A 20,001-nucleotide genomic window follows, 5' to 3' on the forward strand; every position below is an offset into this window, starting at 1 on the left:
AACCGGCTTCCTGAAACAGGGCCCAGGTGAAGAAATAACATCAACTTGGGAGGAAAAATATAATGAAATAATCACATATTACCAATGATACTGTATTATTTTATTGTACAACAGCATCTGCCCCTCAATGTCTGCCAAGAAAAATTCAGGCCCTTGGACAAATGTAGTTGCCGACCCCTGCCATAAGCTCATTCAAAAGTCATTAAGCTGTTTTCCTGTAATAATAATGGATTGGATTTATATAGCGCTTTTCAAGGCACCCAAAGCGCTTTACAATACCACTATTCATTCACTCTCACATTCATACACTGGTGTAGGCAGCTACAGTTGTAGCCACAGCTGCCCTGGGGCAGACTGACAGAAGCGAGGCTGCCATATCGCGCCATCGGCCCCTCTGGCCAACACCAGTAGGCAAGTAGGGTAAAGTGTCTTGCCCAGGGACACAACAACCAGGACAGAGAGCCCAGGGATCAAACCGGCAACCTTCCGGTTACAGATGCGATTCCCTATCCCCCTGAGCCACGGTCGCCCTAGACTTCTACAGGACCAAAGTCTTTCTTTGCAACAGCATCTATTGCCATCTGGTGGCTTTCTGAGAGAATACAGGCAATGGACTTACACATTGCCTTCCCTTCCCCAACCCAGAAGCTGACATCCATATTTTATACTGTCTATGGCCCAAACCGATTCAGTTGGCACTCACAATTTAAGTCAAAATTAAGTGCAATTAACTGTTTTTTGCTTTTAATGGAAAGCTTGATGAATTATTAAACATGGTGTGTACAACATACTTTCAAGGTTGAAGATTTATTTTTAATTTGGTTAATTTGTTTATATGTGGACAATCATGTAATTTGTCTCTTACATTTAATTTTCTCAAAGCAAACGGTAACATTTATACAAACAATTTGAAGAAAGCAGCACTGGAGACTAATTAGCAAATCATCAGTGTTAAACTGTGTGTAGGCGTGTTCATATGTGTGTGCTTATAGTAGAAACCACACCTTTTCAGACCTTTGTGTAGAGCTCCATTTCAGGGGCATCGTATGCACAATGTGGAGCTGTCCCTCTCTCACAGTTTTGTTTCTCCTCAGCCTCAGTGAGTGGAATTCATTTACACAGAATTGATTGCATTTTCTATACGATTCCGTTAATTCATTTGCCAAAACTTTATCTTGCATGTCCAGTTTTTTGGAGTTTTTTTTTTGTTCTTATTTTCAGGTTGGATCTCCGTCTCTGTTTCTGATTCTCAGACTTTTGAGGTTCAGTCTGGAGAAGAAGTCACGCTGCTGTGCTCCAACTATTCCAGTTCTCCCACAGAGATATTCTGGTTCAGAGTGACCAAGAGATCTGAACTCCACTGTATCTGCTCTATGTCCCAGCCTCATGAACCTGCTTCATTCTGCACAGGAATTCAAAGTGGAAAATTTGAAATGAGCACCAACATATCCACGGTGTTTCTTAAAATCAAACAAGTGGATTTATTGGACTCGGGGGTGTATTTCTGTGGAACATACTTAAGCAATTATGCAGTTATTGTTCATGCAACAAATGTAGAGGTCCAAGGTAGGAATTTTATATTGATTTCATTTTGATGAATGCATGAAAACATGGATCTAAGTTTTAGATTCGGAATGTTGAAGTTGGAAAATCTTCCTAGCATTAAAACTTAACAACACTAAACTTAGGATTTATTTTATAACTGTAGCACACTGTGTCACTGTTATTTAATTCACTTATGTTTCTCATAGATGTGTTTGATGGATTACCAAAGATGATGAGTGTGGTCCTGGGTGCTCTGACAGTTTTTCTCATTGTGGCCGTCATCTATCTGGCTGCTAAAATCAAACATCTCCAGAAAGGTATTTTTGTTTCCACAGACTTTCACATATACTGTTGCTATATAAGAGAAACATTTTTCTTCTTGTTTAAAAAAAATCCTTCAATAGCATTAGTTAGAAACATTGCAACTAAAATGACTATACAATTTATTTCTGTGCTTTGCAGTACCTCACACTGGAGAACAGAATCTACAGGAAGAGGTGATGCGTTTCATTTTGTGTCCTTCCTAGATTATGATGTTTCTTTTTCTTTACCCGCTTAGTTATGAGACTGACAGTCCTTTCATTCACAGAGCCAGAGCTCAGACCCGGATTATGCTGCTGTGACATTTCATCCAAAAACAGAAAGTCACCACAGGCTGGCATCAGTCAGAGAAGTGGACTCAGATGTTATTTATTCCTCCACTAGATAGAATCAGAAAACATCTGGAACTGTGTGGAACTGAGGTTTTATTATTGATTTTCTGATGTTTGTTTGGTGGATTTCCATAGCTGGAAAAAAAAAAAAAGAAATTATGAATAAAAGTTGGACAAAAATGAACAAAAAGAAAAATTGTTTTTTAATTTCTTACTATGTGCTATTATTTTAATTGCATGTTTTTTCTTTATAATTCTAGTAATGGCATCTCACTGGCAGAACATGTCTTTGTTTCATATAGTCCCGTAAACCTGATTGATTACTTTTTGCCACTGTTCTTCACTGCCGTTAGCATGAGACAAGGCCTGGGTATTCTCCTGATAAGATAACACACGATGTCACAGGAGATCTCCTCCCAGATTCAGATAGAGGTGATGAGTGATCTCCTGAACAGTGTGTGTATTGGCAGCATTGGATATGTGATATGTAACATCCCAGATTCTTTCAATTTTAGGTCTAAAGAAATTAAGACCCAGTTAATGTCTCTGCACTGCCCACCCAGCTGGTCACATATGACCAGGCACTGTCCTCGGTCAAAAGGAATTCAGAGTCAGCTGCCCCAAATGAGGTCTGAAAAAAGCTCTACGGCCTGAGGAACCACTCAGTACCACCCAGTCAGGGTACCAGTGGGTAGCAGGTTGGGGTCTGTATGTCCCTTCATGGATGTGTCTCCCCAAATCATCACCGCCCCACTGCCAAACTGGTGCAGGTGATATTTACTACAATTCTGTAACGGAAACCCTTTTTAAACTGCACAGATTACTGAGAGCCAAATATTCAGGCACACATACACAATTTGCAGTAGTTTACCCACAGTGTGTGGTTTGGTCTATGCTGTATTCTAAACAACAGGAAGAAGAGCGTTCACCAGCATGCTAGCATTTCCTGCATCTTTCACAATTTAGCCACAAAGGACAGTAGATAAAGTAATAACTGACTGTGCTCATGCTGTTTTCTCAAGCATGGTGGTCCATTAGTTCTGGAGAATGTGTTAAAGATCAGACATGCAACACTTTCACGTCCTGCAGGTTTTTAATATTGTTTACTGAATGGATTTTACTCCAATATAACCAACAGTACACAAAAGAAAAGGTTCTAAAGTCACAGTCATCTTTCTGACTGTTTGGTGCCCATGGCAGATAACTTGTCTCTACAGATATTCTACACTTACAACCCCTCTTTGTCACAAAGCATGCAGACTGCAGTCATATTATCTGTACTGTTGTTTGAAGCCTTTACAGAATTAAATAACACTCACAAAGTGTGTGTGACTCAATTTATTTCAAATTTCAGCAAATGGCTGCAAGATATTGTCTCCATATAGGAAAATAGGCCTTACCCTATAAAATACATTCAGAAATCAAGTTGCATTACAATTAAACACTGTTACCTTTTTGCATTCTTTTTTAAACCAGTGTTATCAGTTGACTTAATCATTGCACTGTGGTGACCACGGTCTATGTCCACCTAGAACACCAGGGTAGGTAAAGCTTGTTAATTCACTGGTTAAGACTGAACTGAAGTGTCCAGTTTGAGTAAACAAATTAACATGTACAGGATCTCAAAGATAGTCCCAGGCAAACTGAATTACTGTAGTGCAACTGTTGGGTTATTTACCGGAATGATAACTGCTCTTTTTCCCAGCTAAAATAATAAAAATAGTAATTAAACTGTTTGTTTCGGACTGTTTTGACCTCTGAGTCTCAGACTGGGAGGTCCAGCCTGATTAAGAGGTCACCCTGAGGTGCTCCAACATCTCCAGAGTTATACCTTACACATTGTGGTCCAGAATAGATGTTAACAGAAACAAGATCAGAGCACCACCTCTATGCACTGGTCTAGTGGTGATGCAGCATTCTGTCGTGGATTTCAAAACGGAAAATTTGACATGAGCGCCAACATCTCCTTTCTTAAGAGCTTTCTTAAGTTTTGTCCACTTTATTGATCGAGCAGAGCAATGTTCTAGTTTAATAACTGAGCTGGCATGTTTAATAACTGCTTTGACTGCTGTTCTTGTAGTGATGATCGTGGATCTCCTGGTGAAAATCTTCATCCTTCAAACAGATCAGGTCAATCAGACGAGTGACCGAACAATTGCAAATGTCTTTTTTCGCCAGAAAGTAAATGAACCACTGCCCTGACCCTACTGTGTTTTACTTGTCATCAAACAGCTCGTCATCGGATCCCTTGTCTGCATTCGTGACACTCAGTTTCACTAAGCCTCGGTTTTTACCTTTGACTTACAGAGGGCAAAGTTTTGGATGATGGTGCATTCTGTGATTGTGCCATACTCGCTAAAGAGTGTCCTGAATTCTTCCTCATCTGCCTTTTGGGGCACATTTCCCACAAAAATATATTCACCATTGTTAAATATCTGAATAAAAAACGTTTATAGACAAAAAGGAGAAAAAAAATATGACACTTGGAAACAGGATTAACTTAAGTATTGATGAAAATAAATGAAAGCAACAGTCGTCCTGATGTCTTAGAACAGCAGCAGGATCGCATATTACTTTTTTGTATTTGTCTTGTAAATTACTGCACTCTTGTGGCCACAAGCAGGTACTGCATCTGAAAGCTTTTCTGGGGAGGTAGTTGTGATCAGATGACAAAGATGGAGCTTGTGAAACAGAGGGGAGAGCAGCATTTTTGGACAGCTCTGGCTTTGATGGGTGACTAGTTATAGCTGTGAACCCAAATCTACAGCGTGGTAAATACACTTTGAAAGCGTACAAGCGTCTTAAAACAGTCCGCTAGCAAGCAAAGCTAAGCTAACACTCAACAGCGCTGCAGAGGTGAAAAGCGGCGGAAAAACACTGAGGTTAGGAACTATCCAGCTTTTAAAATGCGACCAATTGTAAATATCGTGACAAGACGATATACATGCCCTGCTACTTTTAGCCGCCACAGCGATTTAAAACCCGTGGAGACGTTTCCTTTTACCGACTTCCGGTGCTTTTTTGCCTGCCTGCCACGATACAAGCTAGATTCTATGACAAACACAGCGCCACCCTGTGTATAGGAGGGCGCATTGATCTACTGAAGGACTGGTTAATTTAAAGAAAAGTAAACCAGTACTTTAGACCTTTCAAGCCAATGATAACTAATAACTCTATGGTACATATAATCTACTTTCTATTCAATATGCCCAGTACAGTTAAAAATTATAATACTGCACTATTTTCTGTCTGAACAGCCTTAAACAAACTTCCTGTATCATACCGTGGCCCTTAAGTAAGTGACTTCATAAGCTGTGGTATGAAATGGTTTGTACATGTTTGGTCATATCCACCTCTCCGACATTTATTAACATTAGCTTTTCTCTGCTTGACTCATATCGTGGCAGAGGATTAGTTAATGTGTAACAGTTGAATATTGCAGAGTTCCTTCTTCCCGCTCTAGTTTTAGATACTGTGAAACAGATGCTGTGCCTTAATGTCAACTTTAAGGTTCGTCCATGGACTCCAGGTGGAGATTTCACCAGTGTAGTGTGACATTCATACGCTCATCCACAGAGTGTGTGTTAGACTACTCACCAAGCTATGAGAATATACTGTGTCAATAGTAGCCATGCAGTCACAGAGTCCTCTCTTAAGTATTTCTTCACTAAACACGTTTTTTCAGGGAAATTCTATTTTCCTGACTTGTCTTACAGACACCTACCCTAAATTCTACACTGTTAACAAAATCAAATCAAATAAACTTTTTTTTTCTTTTCCAATAACGTGAACTTTACTTCATCCAGAACAGTCTTTGTGGTATTTGCAGATTTGCACTTGAAACCAGCAGGGTTACTGCAGAGCCAATGAGGAAACTTCCTTGAAACAAAGACAGCCGCTTGTAAAGAGCAGTATAGTCATAAAGACTCATTCATATTTTTCTCTGGCGGCGACAGCACAGTTAGTTGAATCTTCTTACTGAGATACTTTGCATTTCTTGTTTTCCATTTTACCGGTTAAAAGCAGCAATCTTCTACAATTTGAAAACTAAGTCACATTCTTACCTAAGATTATGTTTTTGCCTTGCCTCCAAATCAAGCTTTACCATCCTCAGCAGAGCTGTAAGGGCTTTTATGGTCGTCTTCCTCTGGGAGCCAGAAGAAGACACACTGCCGACGACCCTCTCAGGCTGGGCCGTGACACCGAAACCTGTGCCTACGTCCTGCTTGATCCCCGGGTGTCCCGTAAGCAGCTGGCGCTCTACGCCTACCACATTCCCCAGAGCTCAGAGATGCTGTTTACCATCCAGAATCTGAGCCAGAGGGGGAAACTGTCTGTGAACACCTCAGCACTGGGATACCTGGAGAGGATGGATCTGCCATACAAAGCTCTGATCCGGTTCGGAGAGTATGAGATCCTGATCATCCGCGAGTCTGGTGAAACCAAGGCCAACTTTGAGGTAGAGTTTGAGGTGCTGGCAGCACCTCCTTCCAGAGAGACACCCATGAGTATGATGAACAACTTCTCAGCTGAGCTCAGTGTACGCAACCCTCTGGAGAGTGATGAGATGCACTATCCTTACTGACATGTATATTGTTTATGTTAATGACTTAGCGAACTTACAGGCAAATTGCTGTGGTGTTGTTACATTAGAGTTCAAGCTGGCTGAGACAAATCTGCCCTCTTTGTACCCTGTAGATATTAAAAAACTCTTATCATAATATGATTACAGCTACATTTAAAGCGTTTTAAATGCAAATGTTTTAGAACCTTAAAGCAACTTGTTTCTATATTTTCAGTGTAAGAAATTAAACTGTTTTTCTGCACATGGTTTTAGATAATGTTTGATGTGACTGCCAATTATACACACTTTGAGTTTATGGAAATGGTTTATAGAGGCCTTTACCTTGAACACAAACCAATTTGGCTTATTGAGACAGGTTTATCAAGAGATCAGATAAAACAGCTACAGTTATAAAGTGATCTACATACACGACAAAGTGCAAACCCGAATAGTTTCAGACACAGCGTTCTGACATTTTGTCAGATGAATATAATTAAATATAATTTATAATTCTAATTTCCTTTGTGTGTCTTCAGTGTAACAGTTACAACATGGTTTTCCAGCTCAGGGCCATGCAAGGAAATAAAAATGACATCCGTAGCTGCAGGTACTGCAAAAGTCTCAGATAAGTCCACATAAACTCCTCAAAGTGTCAACAAGAAGTTGTTTAGCCATCAGATTGTTTGGTGAAGCAGCATACTGCATTCTAGTTTCAGTCTGACAAACACCGGTTACACAAGTGTAAATAGGAAAAATACCCACAGTATATGGCTTGAAATGAAGCAAAATGCATCCTAATGTTACTGCAGAACAGTTCACTTCACCTTTCATTTTGCTCTTGCACATATTTCTGTAAGCTTCACAAAGCCTGTTTCAGCTTCAGCTTGGCCAAAATGCTCTCTTTAGACCGTCTGCCTTCAGCATCAACTTTGTGTGTCAGCTGGCTAGTTTCCAGTTTCAGTGTGTGTGTGCCGGTATGCTTGGTGTTTGGTGAAACATATCAAGGAAGGTCAAAACAGAAAAAATACTTTGGGGAATGTAGGCTACTGTTGTTGCATCATTACTAGCCAGTATGGCAGGTTCAGACAAAAACAACATTTTTGTTGCCATAGTGAGAAAATATAATTTGAATTAGGTAAGCCAGCCATAGAGACACATGGGTCATCTGTTACCTCTGGGTCAGGTCCAAAAACTAGTTCTCATTGTCGTAGAGCAAAGTCCAACCTAAAGGTTCATGTTCCTACATTACTGAATTTACAAAGGGGGAACTCTGCTGAAGCTGTATCAGATTGTTATCTTATCTCGTGCTACATGAGATGAGGTGGAGATGCTCCAGCACGCCTATGACTAAATGACATTTCCCAGAAAAAGCAGATAAAATTATGTTTCTCATTCTTTGGCTAAACTTGATATTTTACTTTCAGTTTTACTATGATTCTCCTTTGTGTTCTACTGGGAAAATCAGTGTTACACACACACACACACACACACACTATATACATATATAGAAACTAAAAGTTAAAGTCACTTTTTAAGATATATATGTACTATGCTGCTCTATACAGCATTATATGTTTTTAAAAATACCTTAACTTCATTAAGATGAGGAGTTAAATTAATAAGAATCAAACCTAAATACACAATATGATTAAGACCAAGTTGGAGGGCTCTTTCTCCCCATCACTGCGTCACTTGTGTCAGGTTTACAACAGGGAAACATCCTCTGATGAGTTTGAAGTTTCTGGTTACTCAGTGACTATTGAATGCAGCTTCCACACTCTGGTGATAGAAGAGTATTTATTGTCTCATTGCAACTTTCTGCAGATATTGTTTTACCGCTGTTTGGAATTTATTAGTCAAGATGGGGAAGTATCAGGACGCTGTTACTGCTCTGAACACTTACTATACATAACATCACACAACATAAGTTTGCCTTCAGGAACTTTGCCAGAAATGCTCACTAAAATATTAATATTGTTGCTGAAAGGGTTAATGGTAACCTAAAGCCTTGTCCTGACAGCAAACATCACCCACTAAGGTTTGCTGGCATAGTGAAACAACTTTTTAAACGGATCAATTTACACCCAATCCTGCCACATGAAGTTAGTTGTGCACTTATTTATATCAAAAGTAGGAATTAATGTACACAAACTGTCCTAAAGTGTAATTTTTTATAGCAAAATTGAAATCCTTATTTTTAACTGATTTTGGTTATGGGACAGAAAAAAAAGTGTTTCCCCATTCCATGACAAAAAGCCTGAATTTAGTTTTGTAGTATAAAATCTATGTTAGATTTACTTTCCCATATAAAATTGAGCAAAGAGCTCTTCCCATGAGGTATCATAGCTCTGCTACTGTCCAGTTAAAAACCAGGATGTTAAGAAATTGCTTCTTGTGCACGTGTTTGAAGACAAATAAATTTGGACAGGGCCAATGTGCAGTAGCAAACAGAACTAAAACAATGCAGTGAAAACAGTGACTCAAATGGCAACCAGCCAAGTAACTAGACACACAGCATGTAAGTTAACAGAGTCCATGTTGTTGTTTTTAAATATTTTATTGATATTTGCAAAAATCCAAAAACTAACAATACATTAAAGAAATTATTACTGTGAAATTCCCACACACTTAACCAACTTCATGTTTACAAGGGTTTAAAATCTATATTTATCATATATAGAAATATCACATCTTCAAGTCCAAATGTAGTGTTCTGTGGTAAATCCTTCACATTCAATCAAAAAGAAAAAACTGTAAAAATAAATTATTCAAATTTCCAATTTTAAAAAGACCTCGACTTTCCCTAAAAGCTGCCATCATTTTTTTAAAATTCAGATGCATTTGAAACCCTACAGCTGGCATCCAATCTGTCAGCAGCAAAGCGTACCGCTCACAGTCTGTACAGTGTACATAAAGAACAGCCGGACAGTTTTGCAGACTAGCTAACACCTCTGAACCTCAGATTTCCCTAAAATAGATAAGAGAGAACCCAAATAAATAAGTGATCCAGTATTAGCCATCTATGAGCGATGGAATGACACAAACCAAAGCACCACTGTTCTTATTTAACCCCACTGCCCCCTGCCCCAGCTGCCCTCTCACTTGTCCCTATCATCATTAGCAAACTGCAGACAGGCAGACGACAGTCGATCAAGATCCAGCAAGGAATATTTGGGAGCCTTCGCAGTCTGGTCACTCTCAATGACCGTTGCTCCAAGCCTGCAACCATTTCTTTTAACACAAATTATTAGTCAGGTTAAGTAGCTATTTTTATTCCTAGCAATTTAGAGCATATTTTAAATATGTGTACCATCTCTCCTGACACAATATTCTGCTAGAATGACACAATATTCAGAAGAAGCATCTCATTGTTTTATGCTAATTAATTTATATAGTACAAAAGTAACACACATGTCAAATGATTCAAAGGTTTTTTTGTTAATCTGTGCATATGTTGCTTGCGTCTAGTTTCACAAAACCTGGGAGGCTCTTGGGGAGTTTGAACACTGGGCTGAACAGTGGTAGATGTAGAAGTGAGTAAATTTAGCAGGCGTCTTGCTGACCTGACAAGTTCTGAACTGTCTGTCAAACACAACAATTGAGCAGTATGTTAAGAGTACTCTGTAATTAAAAGATCCTTAAAAATAACTTAAGGCCAAAAAAACAGCCACTTCCCAAAAATTGCTGCAAAAATGTTATATGTTAATATTTTAATATTAATTTAACATTCATGTCTGATGTCAGTGTGTTCAGTTTCACTTGCCTCCTGTCTCGTTAGCCCTAATTTCTCCCAGCTGTGTCTCCCTCCTGTTTCCCATTCCCTGATTACTCCCTGTGTATATAAGCCTTGTGTTTCCTTTGTTCTGTCGCGTTGTGAACGTCTGTTTACCCTCATACCACCCTGTGTGTTCTGTTTGCCTGCCTGCGAGTTTATTTGCTTTCCAGTTTAGTTAGTTCTTTGTTCAGTCTGTAATTCACCTGTGCCTCCGTGAGTTCTGCTCTCGGGTCCACCTTTCCTGCCTGCCTTCACACATTCATGACAGTTTTTTTTAACAGAAAAAACAAAAGGTTTAAATATTTTCCATAAAATGCATTTCAATAAATATTTGATTGTTATTATAATTAGGCCTTTAGGTGGGTGAAAGATTGGCACCAACACTGATTTTGATACATCATTATTATTAATTTTTTGCAGGGGCACAGTAAATTTAATAATTGTAGCCTAAATGGTATATGTTTTTCACTTTTCCCCACTAAATGTTTATTACCTTGTTGCGTTCTAAAATTAAAAAAACATTGTGTAAATAAAAATACAAGATCAGTTTGAACCAGAAGAACATTTATTTTTGAAAGATAAACAAGAACAGGTGGAGCAGACGCTTCAAATGAACTGGCTGTGGTCTCTGCAGGTAAACCTCCCACATTTGCAGCAGGTGTTCCCAATTCGTCTTTTTTTGTCAGTGCAAAACTCGCACTGCTTCCTGCCCTTGGATTTTATGAATCGAGAGGGGCCTGCAGCAGCACCCTGCACAGTTGTAGCGATGCCTGAAACGGCTGAGTGGGGAAAGCGCCCTCTCTTCATTATGTGCTGGTTGACTATCATTTCTCCCACCTCTTTGATGTACAGTTCCTACTGTGCCAGTGGCCACCAATTTGTTCGCCTCCTGCATGAGTAGGTGCCAACAATCTAACAAAAAAAAAACCCCGAAAACATCAAACCAATGTATATTTTACACAAGAATATATGAGCAAGAATGAATAAACGGGTGCGTAATTAATGCATAATGACACCTACCTTATCAAGGTTGTCGACACCTCCTTTGCATCGGTTGTAGTCCTGTATTATGATGGGCTTTCTTTTCCCTTCATCGCTGACGTCCTGACTGCAGTGTTTGGTGTTTAGTAGGACCACATTCTTGCCCAGGGGATGTAGGACATGAGTGTGGGCGTCATTGTAAATGCAAAGGTGGAGGAGAAGACCGCTCTCCCTTTTGCTTGGGAGCAAAAGAGGTGGAAGTTCGGGTTTTGTTTTGTCGAATTATGCCAACTAGAGCCAGTTTCTCTTGCGCAGCTCATCTGCCAGTGCAAACGAGGTGAAAAAATTATTGCAGGTGATGACATGTCCATGGAGCCCTCTGTCATTTCCAGGACCACCCTCATCCCCTGGTTAACTTCAGAGCGATCGCCAGCTGCTTTGCCCGTGTACACCTGCAGCCTCCAGGCATAGGATGTTTTCAAATCACAGACTGCCCAAATCTTTATGCCATATTTGTCTGCTTTTTCAGCATGTACTCTCTGAAGCTGCACCTGCCTCTGAATGGGACGAGCTGCTCATTTACACAGAGGTCTTTTTCTGGGATAACAGCATCACCAGGCGGTACGTCCACATATCCCATACCTGGCGGAAGACAGCCAACTTGTCTTCCCAGTGTCGGGGTCAGGAGAGCTTGTCATCAAAAGGCAGCGCCCTGGTGATGTGATTAAATCTCTTGTGGGACATCGTAGCCCGGAAAATGCTCCGTCCTGATTTTTCATACCAGAGGCTGAGGGTCCACATTTCCAAATCTCGCCAGGCTTGGATTGTGCGTCTCCCATCAGATTGGTCATGGCAACAATATGCTGCACGATTTCATCGGTCAGGAACAACACGAAGCTGGAGATTGTGTCAGTTATTCGGGCGGCGGCATAGTGAGTAGGTCCCGGGATAAACCCTGTGGCTGCTAGGACATAGTGGAGCGTCTTCGTATTTGTGGGAGACCAAACTATTCTCCAGTTTTTTGAGGTCCATCCTGCTGCTTCTTCATTCATCTCCCCTTTGCTCTCATTTTCAGAAGAGAAATCAGATGATTTGGACGTGGACTCCAGCAGCTCTGTGTGTATGCTTCCTCCGTGTCCTTGGCGGGTGACGAGGAGCCATCCTTGCTCTCACAGTGCATGAGCATGTCAACAACTTCCTCTGTGCTGTAGTATTTTGCCATCGTGGAAATGACTACTCCCGCGCTATGACTCATTCTTATAACCTCGGCTGCAGTGCACCTGAGCAGAGCTTCAAGACAAAATAAAATCTAATTTGGTTTTGGTTCTTGCTTTTATATTTAATTTGTTTGTATTGCAGTGTGGACAATAGAAAAAAGTGTCTAAATCCAAAAGTCTTTTCTCTTTGAAGTTAGATACAGACATACTTTTTGGGGGGGCAAAAAGACCCTTTTTTTTTCTTTTCTTTTTTTTATTAAACACACATGCCGTTATCCAGTATTGATAGTGACACATAAACCATTGCAGAAATTTAAGGCCAGTAGTCCAAAATGAAATCCTAACATAAAGGAGTGGATTAGTTGATGTTATAATAAATGTGGAATGGAAAATTGTGTTTTTAATGGTTCTCAGTGGGGCAGTTTTTGTCCCTAGGATCAATAGTTTAAGTTTTTGTGTAGCTTAGCCATTTTAGGCTAATTTAATGGACCGAGGCCACAATTCTAAAATTAAAAAAAAAAAAAAAAAAAAAAAATATATATATATATATATATATATATATATATATATCCTTTAGCAAATTTGTCTATATTCCACTCAACACAAACACAGTGAAAATGGTTTAACATTAAAAAAGCAAATGGCAGAAAATGTCCCCAGGATCTTTTAAGGGAAATAACCTCTGAAGGATCCTCCATGGGTCTCTGTAGCTTACCCAGAGTTGCTGTGGTGATTGATGACTGTTCCATGCATCTCTGAAAGAGTCGAGGTTGTTCTGCATCTCTGGAAGGAAGACTAGGTGCAAGGCATAAAGATGGATTTCATTGTCTGGCTGAGGTGTTCCCTGATCTACCAGTGAAATGAAGATCTGATCTGAAGAGCTTTAGTAACACACTGGATAAAAGTCATGACTTAAGCTGTAAATACCTTAAGCTGCTTTGTTCCATACGCCTCCTGATTGTCCTTTCAGACACTGAACCTCGCCACTATTTCTCTCACCGTTAATCTACAGAGAACATGATGTTATAGAACGGCACTCGGTATGTCAAAAGGTGGGTGCCCTGGTCTGTGAGTGTGCCGCTGTTCCAGGATTAGTGGTTTGCGGATCGATATTGATTCCTCCGATACCAGTTATTAAAATACCAATATTTTAGTAATTTGGGGTAAATTTCTAGTTTATCATTAACGGGATCAGTGGAAAGAAACTCATTCGGATTGTCTAACTTGGAAGGAACTACTTCCTCTTCCGCGTTTCACAGTCATGTGCGAAATATGGCTGTATAAATGTGTCGCAGCCCTTTTGGCGTGCGCGCATTCACAACAATGGCTGAGCGTAAACAGAGTCATGTGTGGACGTATTGTACCTCCACAAACAGCCAAGACGCAGTTTGCGATACATGTGGCAAGAAAATGAGGTGTTGTGGCAACACCACTAACCTTGTCAGTTAGTCAGTTTGATATGATATATGATTCTATCAGTGTTTGACTACCCTAATCTTTCTTAATAACTCTTGGGTTACTGAGTGTATGATTAAAGAACAGCTTTTTAACAAAATTATTAAAATTGTCTACTCATAGGCAAAAAAAATAGCTACATATTGATCTTAGTTTAGATCCAAACCTAAGCTCTCCAAGATTTTCTGAGCTGTGAAGGTTTCCTTTGGTGCATGTACATGTAGCAGAATTGTACTGTTTTACAATATGTATTTGGGAACATATAGTATTAAAAGAGTTGAGCAAAGTGCTTCACAATTGGTTAAAAACAAGAGAAAACAATAGAGAAACAAATATAGATAAATTGGAAACAAATACAGATAAATGAGAAGGCACTGTATTAACAATAAACATAACAAACAAAACGGGCCTGATGGTACTCATACTGAACTCTAATTAAAAGTCAAAATAAAAAAGCGATTTAAAAGACTGAATAGACTCTGAAGTACGAATCTCCTCTAGCAGATTATTCCAGAGTCTGGATGCTGCTACAGCGAAGACATGATCTCTTCTATTCTATACTTCAATCAAGACTATCTCAGTGCTCTTTTGGGGTCATACATGTTGAGGAGTTCATTTAAATAACTGGACGCCATATTATTTAAAACTTTAAAATATCAGTACCTGAGATTCAGCTGACCTGTGAGCTATCAGATAAAGAGCTCGCTGCTTTGCCAGTTCCAGGAGTTTCTTTAACAGATGCAAATGGATCATACCTGGAGACAGTCCAAGTCCTGTCAAGAATCACAGGAGACTGACCAGGCTTTTTATTTAGCATGTTAAAACAAACAGAGATGCACTGTCACAGGTTTCAGAAGGACTCACGCGCAGACCAGGAATCCTTTTGCAAAGAGACTGTGATTTATTTATAATGTTTACCTAGTGCAATATATGCAATGCGCAAGGAGGGTCCATGAGAGGGATATGGGGAAAGGTCCACACATATGAAGCTCTCCAGAAAACTCTCCACTCTTTCTGCATGGGAACACCTAATAATCTATTTACAAGAAATGATTAATCAGAACCAGGCTAGAGAAAACACACAGGTTCAGCTATTGGTTGCTGGACTAACTAACACAGGTTATTCAACGATCCAGCAACTAGAAGCACAGAACAGCCATCTTAAATAGCAATCAGGTAGATCAGCAGCAGGTTTGGCAACCAGGGCAGGTGTGTGGGCCAGAGGCGAGAGCCCAAAATGAGCCCTGCCCAGGCAGGCAAAGACAGAGGAGATGAATTAAAAATAATTTTAAAGCCCATTTCTTAAAGCCCGTCATCACGTTTGTCACATAGTTAAGCTTTTTTTTTAATATTACATTATAATCTTCGGTTTGTTGTAAATGAAACTACCTTTAACAGAAAATAAACATGATGGCTGGAGATGCAAAACTGATAACTTTCTCTAAACGAAAGATACATTTTGAATAAAAATGTGAATCTGCTGTTTGTAAATGTGTAAAAAAATAAAAAATAAAAATAGAAATAATTGCGTCCTCAAAATCTTTGTACATTTGGAAATGAGCTGGCAGCTTCAGAGTTTTAAAGCACGTGGAGGCTGTAGGAAAGGTCTCCCCAGAGATCTCCACGTTCAGTTCAGGAAGAAGCATTTAGTTCATTGTTCATAATACTTCAAAGGAACTACACCGTTAAACTATAATTTTCATGCATTCTATAACTTTAAGTGTTTTATTAACAAGCATTTGCAATATGAGCAATAGCTTTGTTTAAAAAGTTGCCTATACCGGTTTCAATGAACATCCATAGAAAACCAGTGATGCAGCAATTCTGGACTCAACATCAAATTCTTCATCTTCATCAGTATCCTCAACTGGCCGTGTAATTTTGTCTAATACCATCTGATAGAACATGAAAGAGGACAACTTCAACCCTGTGAAAAGAATATGTAGGTTACCATTTTTGTTAATAGGAAAATAACAAGTTCAGTATATAAATATTGCATGGTAAGTTCTACACACATATTTATAAATAAGGTTACACACACACAAACAAACAATATAAACACAGCAGGAGTTAGTAAAAACGCATCAAACACACAGAGGAGCAGGCACGCACACACACAAAGGCGCACACACACACAAAGGCACACATACAAACAGTAATATCATTGTATGATATAATAAACACTTACATGTCGAGAGTAGCGTCTCCTCCATCCAAAAAAATATCCTCTGCTACCGAGTCAACAAAGGAAACATCACTGTCTTCTTCGGAAATATCTTCCTCCGACTGATCACTGTCACGCCGAGTGCATTGTTCGAGGACTTCTTCCAGTGAGAAGTAAGTTTTCCTCTTTGCCATTTTGTACTTACAAAGCTCCTTTGGTCGCAAGTTCTCTCAAAATGCTGTATGAACACAGACGCTGTCGTCGCTATGAAAGTTTACGCAAAAGCGCACGAGTGACAAAAACCTTTTGCGCATGCAAATAAAAGGGGAAAAACAAGTGTCCTCCCCCTTAAGCTGCATATCAATCTTCTTTAAAGATCATTGGCTATCTGATACGCCAATCATTTTGACACTCTGCCACAATTGGAAGAAGTTACTGCCCATCAAAGGGGGGCTGGCCAGACCGCTGACCACCAGCTGTGTTTGGCTATCGCTGCTTGTTCACACCTGTGTGAAGCACCCATTGGTTCAAATGAGGTGTCAATCGAAAGTGCAGAGGTCAGCGGCCATTTTGAGATCAAAATACCCGGAATATTTACATGTCAAGAGCTGCTAATGCTTCAGGAAGCACCGAAAATAGGATTATTCGCCGGCTACTTTGAAACAATACTATTACATTCAGTGGATGTTTATCAACATATAAATGTCTCAGAGACTAAATATTGGACTGATTTGGATTGCCTGGACTCTTGGCAGTCTAACTACACCGTTTTTGTTGGAATATTATGAACCAGTGGACTAACAGGTGCTTTATATGTGAGTACAGACCTTATTGTTATTGTTTTTTTTCGATGTTGGCAGCCTGACATAAACACTAATTGTACCTGCTATGTTGATTCTATCTTGAAATGCTTTACATCGTTCGAATCACGAGAATCTCAGCTTTCCAAATATATATAACATGTTTAGCTTCTTTTTTGATAAGTTTTTGTACGTAACCAATTAGTCCCCTAAACCATCCAATGTACCGTGGGCGGTACGTCCGACTGCTAACAGGATAAATGATGAGAAAGAACTGATTTACCTGCGGAGTAAACAGGATTTCTGCCATTCTTGGAAAAAGAAACGGGACAATATCTGGCCTACATGTACTGCTCAACAAACAAGGCAACTTAAGGATGGCAAGGCAGCTGTAGAGGTGAGCCAGAGCGTCGATCAAGCTAAAGACTTAGTATGGGTAATGCTAAGAGAGTACTGGAGACAGTCGGCTCTTCCTGTATCTTCCCATTAGGGAAACCATGTAGTCATGGGCTGCTATTCTGTGGAAGGTATATCACTTATCTGGATATCAGTATGTTTAAATGACTGAAACAGAAACACTGGACGCTGCCATCTAGCTAAGTGCTACGTGGAGCGCTGTTTACATGTGAAAGCCAGTCGTTAAAGCTTTGTGTGGGCTGTATGCTGTACAATCACACAAAGTTTAAAATAATATTTAAAAAAAATAAAAGAAGGTCCATTAATTTACAAGATAAGAAAAAAATACATTTATAAGAAGATGTGACACTGGGTAGTATATATAGAATACACCAGTATATACTTATTTTAAAAAAATTGCAGACTGTGGATGTATATTTCTGCAACAAGAAGCAAATGACTATTAATATGTGTGGCGTGGGTGTGGTCTCTGGTCGGCTGCAGAGGAGGGGTGATGCAGTGAGCTCCCGGGGCAGCGCAGAGGCGGGGTGAACAGGTGTGCTGGGATGTGAGTGTGATTATGTCTCTTTATATGTTCACAGTGACAGTCGGAGTGGGAGAGAGCGGACGTGACAGCAGAACGGGAGTGTCTGTGTCCCTGTGAAAACAAAAACCACAGTGTGATCGCATTCGAAAATAAAGTAGTGCTGTCATTACGTCCGTGTCCTGTCTATGCTTAACGGGTCCAACGTTACAATATGAAATGGAAAATGTGTATTTAGTTCAACAACTACAACAATCGTTTTGACACTTGACCAGCAAGAAAATTGGGATCTCCCAGCAGTCACTGAAATAAATTGGAGATGGCTGCATACACAAGGCAGCACGGTGGCACGGTGGTTAGCACTGTTGCCGCACAGCAAGAAGGTCCTGAGTTCAATTCCACCATCAGGTCTTTCTGTGTGGAGTTTGCATGTTCTCCCCCTGTTTGCATGGGTTCCCTCCGGGTACTCCGGCTTCCTCCGCTGGGATAGGCTCCAGCGCCCCCCGCGACCCTGAAAAGGATAAGCGGAAGCGAATGGATGGATGGATGGCTGCATACAGTTTCTTGCTAACAGCGTCTGACAGGTTTTTGACATTTTTTGTGCACATCGTGCGATGTATTTGTTGTTACTCGAGCCGTACCGGAAACCCGATCCATATCACGTATGTGCAAAAAGCATCTACTTCTACTCTGAGCATTTTACAATGGACCCTGTGCACGAGAAAATGCTAACTTCCTGGTTTGAGACCGGATGTGGGGTTGTACATTTCCAGTAGCTTTACTTTGCGGTCAATCGCTACTGCGAAGATATACTCCAAAATCATGTCCAAAACCCGAAAACAGAAAGATCGCGTTAAGTTACAAAGAGGAGAAGGTGGGAACACTCGCCACCATTGTGTCATAAAAAATCTAATGATCAATTTTGACGTTTAAAGCGTTTAGATCGATCAGTTGTTTACATCACTCAACACAAGCAGAACTGCATTACTGCAGCAGAAGACACATCGTCCACATTCAGAAGCACATCTCTGTATAATGACTGGTCTTATGATTTAAACAGGCAAATGTTCAGCATTCAAACTACAGGTGAAGAATAGTCAAACCAGATGTTTCCCTGTTATGTTGATATCAGCTAGTCAAGTACACACCTACACAGCATGTTAACAAACCGTGAAAAAAGCCACACAAAAAATGAATGATTGCTGGTAACGGTTTCTATGCATTAGTATTTACTCTGTATAAATACTAATGCAGGTATGTTGTGACTTACTTTCAAAATTACAGCGGTCCTTCGCTATAACGCGGTTCACCTTTCACCTCGCTGTTTCACAGATTTTTTTTTTTAGTGCAAGTTTGCATGCTTTTTTTTTTTTTTTCTTACGTCACATTGTGTCCTGCGTCCTGATCGCTGCAGACGATCTCCTCCGTGACGTCTCTCCTGTACAGTCCAGAATCACTGCATCGATCGTTAGCAGTGTGACACTGATGTGCAGTACTGGATGTCCACAATGTCCATGAAACGTTTTGCACCATCAAAAAATAAAATTGGCTACTTGATTTCACCCATCGCTGGTTATTTTTAGAACATAACACCCGCAATAAACGAGGGACAGCTGAGAAATATAAAATTTGAATCCCTTTTCTCTTTTGCTCTGAGGCGCAGGGGAAAAAAATCGACAAGTCGATAAACATCATTTACAGATATATTGGATAAATGCCCAAGACATCTAGAGAAATGTAAATCGCCGCTTGATTCATTCATTTGCTTAACTTGTTTTGGACCGTAAACAAGGTGCGAATAGGACACCGGAAACAAAGCTCCCCACAGGAGTTTCCGCACCGGAAGTAGCATATGCTAACGTGCACATAGTCAATAGTTACGGGTGCACTCAGACCAAAGGGGGCTG

At 40.0% G+C, this 20,001-nt stretch overlaps 2 protein-coding genes and 1 long non-coding RNA gene across 3 annotated transcripts; 2 read left to right on the forward strand and 1 right to left on the reverse strand.

Annotated features, from left to right (window-relative positions):
- The first annotated feature begins 1,053 nt into the window (after nt 1–1,053).
- On the forward strand, nt 1,054–3,281 carry LOC147336166 (uncharacterized). Its single transcript, XM_086286149.1, has 5 exons — nt 1,054–1,077; nt 1,188–1,566; nt 1,752–1,862; nt 2,008–2,042; nt 2,135–3,281. Exons 1-5 carry the CDS (start codon nt 1,054–1,056, stop codon nt 2,252–2,254), a joined length of 669 nt encoding a protein of 222 aa, XP_086142275.1. The 3' UTR covers nt 2,255–3,281.
- Nucleotides 3,282–6,270: 2,989 nt separating this feature from the next.
- Nucleotides 6,271–7,206, forward strand: LOC147336167 (TRAF-interacting protein with FHA domain-containing protein A-like). The gene has a single exon (XM_086287658.1). It carries the CDS (start codon nt 6,271–6,273, stop codon nt 6,781–6,783), a length of 513 nt encoding a protein of 170 aa, XP_086143784.1. The 3' UTR covers nt 6,784–7,206.
- Nucleotides 7,207–9,300: 2,094 nt separating this feature from the next.
- LOC147336168 (uncharacterized) lies at nt 9,301–13,142 on the reverse strand. Its single transcript, XR_015128633.1, has 2 exons — nt 11,558–13,142; nt 9,301–11,449 (listed from the first exon to the last, which is right to left on the reverse strand). It is a non-coding gene; the product is annotated as an uncharacterized LOC147336168 (long non-coding RNA).
- Between the last annotated feature and the right edge of the window lie 6,859 nt (nt 13,143–20,001).

This window comes from Aulonocara sp. 'chitande type north' Nkhata Bay, linkage group LG3 (genome assembly GCF_057382095.1).
Source record: "Aulonocara sp. 'chitande type north' Nkhata Bay isolate Kocher_YH1m ecotype deep benthic linkage group LG3, A_spYH_male_GT1.1, whole genome shotgun sequence".
Classification (NCBI taxonomy): domain Eukaryota; kingdom Metazoa; phylum Chordata; class Actinopteri; order Cichliformes; family Cichlidae; genus Aulonocara; species Aulonocara sp. 'chitande type north' Nkhata Bay.

What these genes read in the sequence shown, in the direction of transcription:
- LOC147336166 (XM_086286149.1), top strand. Translation starts at nt 1,054, where the DNA reads ATGTGGAGCTGTCCCTCTCTCACA. An exon ending in AACAAATGTAGAGGTCCAAG is followed by an intron (nt 1,567 to 1,751) that starts GTAGGAATTTTA and finishes TGTTTCTCATAG; the next exon opens with ATGTGTTTGATGGATTACCA. An exon ending in AATCAAACATCTCCAGAAAG is followed by an intron (nt 1,863 to 2,007) that starts GTATTTTTGTTT and finishes TGTGCTTTGCAG; the next exon opens with TACCTCACACTGGAGAACAG.
- LOC147336167 (XM_086287658.1), top strand. Translation starts at nt 6,271, where the DNA reads ATGTTTTTGCCTTGCCTCCAAATCAAGCTTTACCATCCTCAGCAGAGC.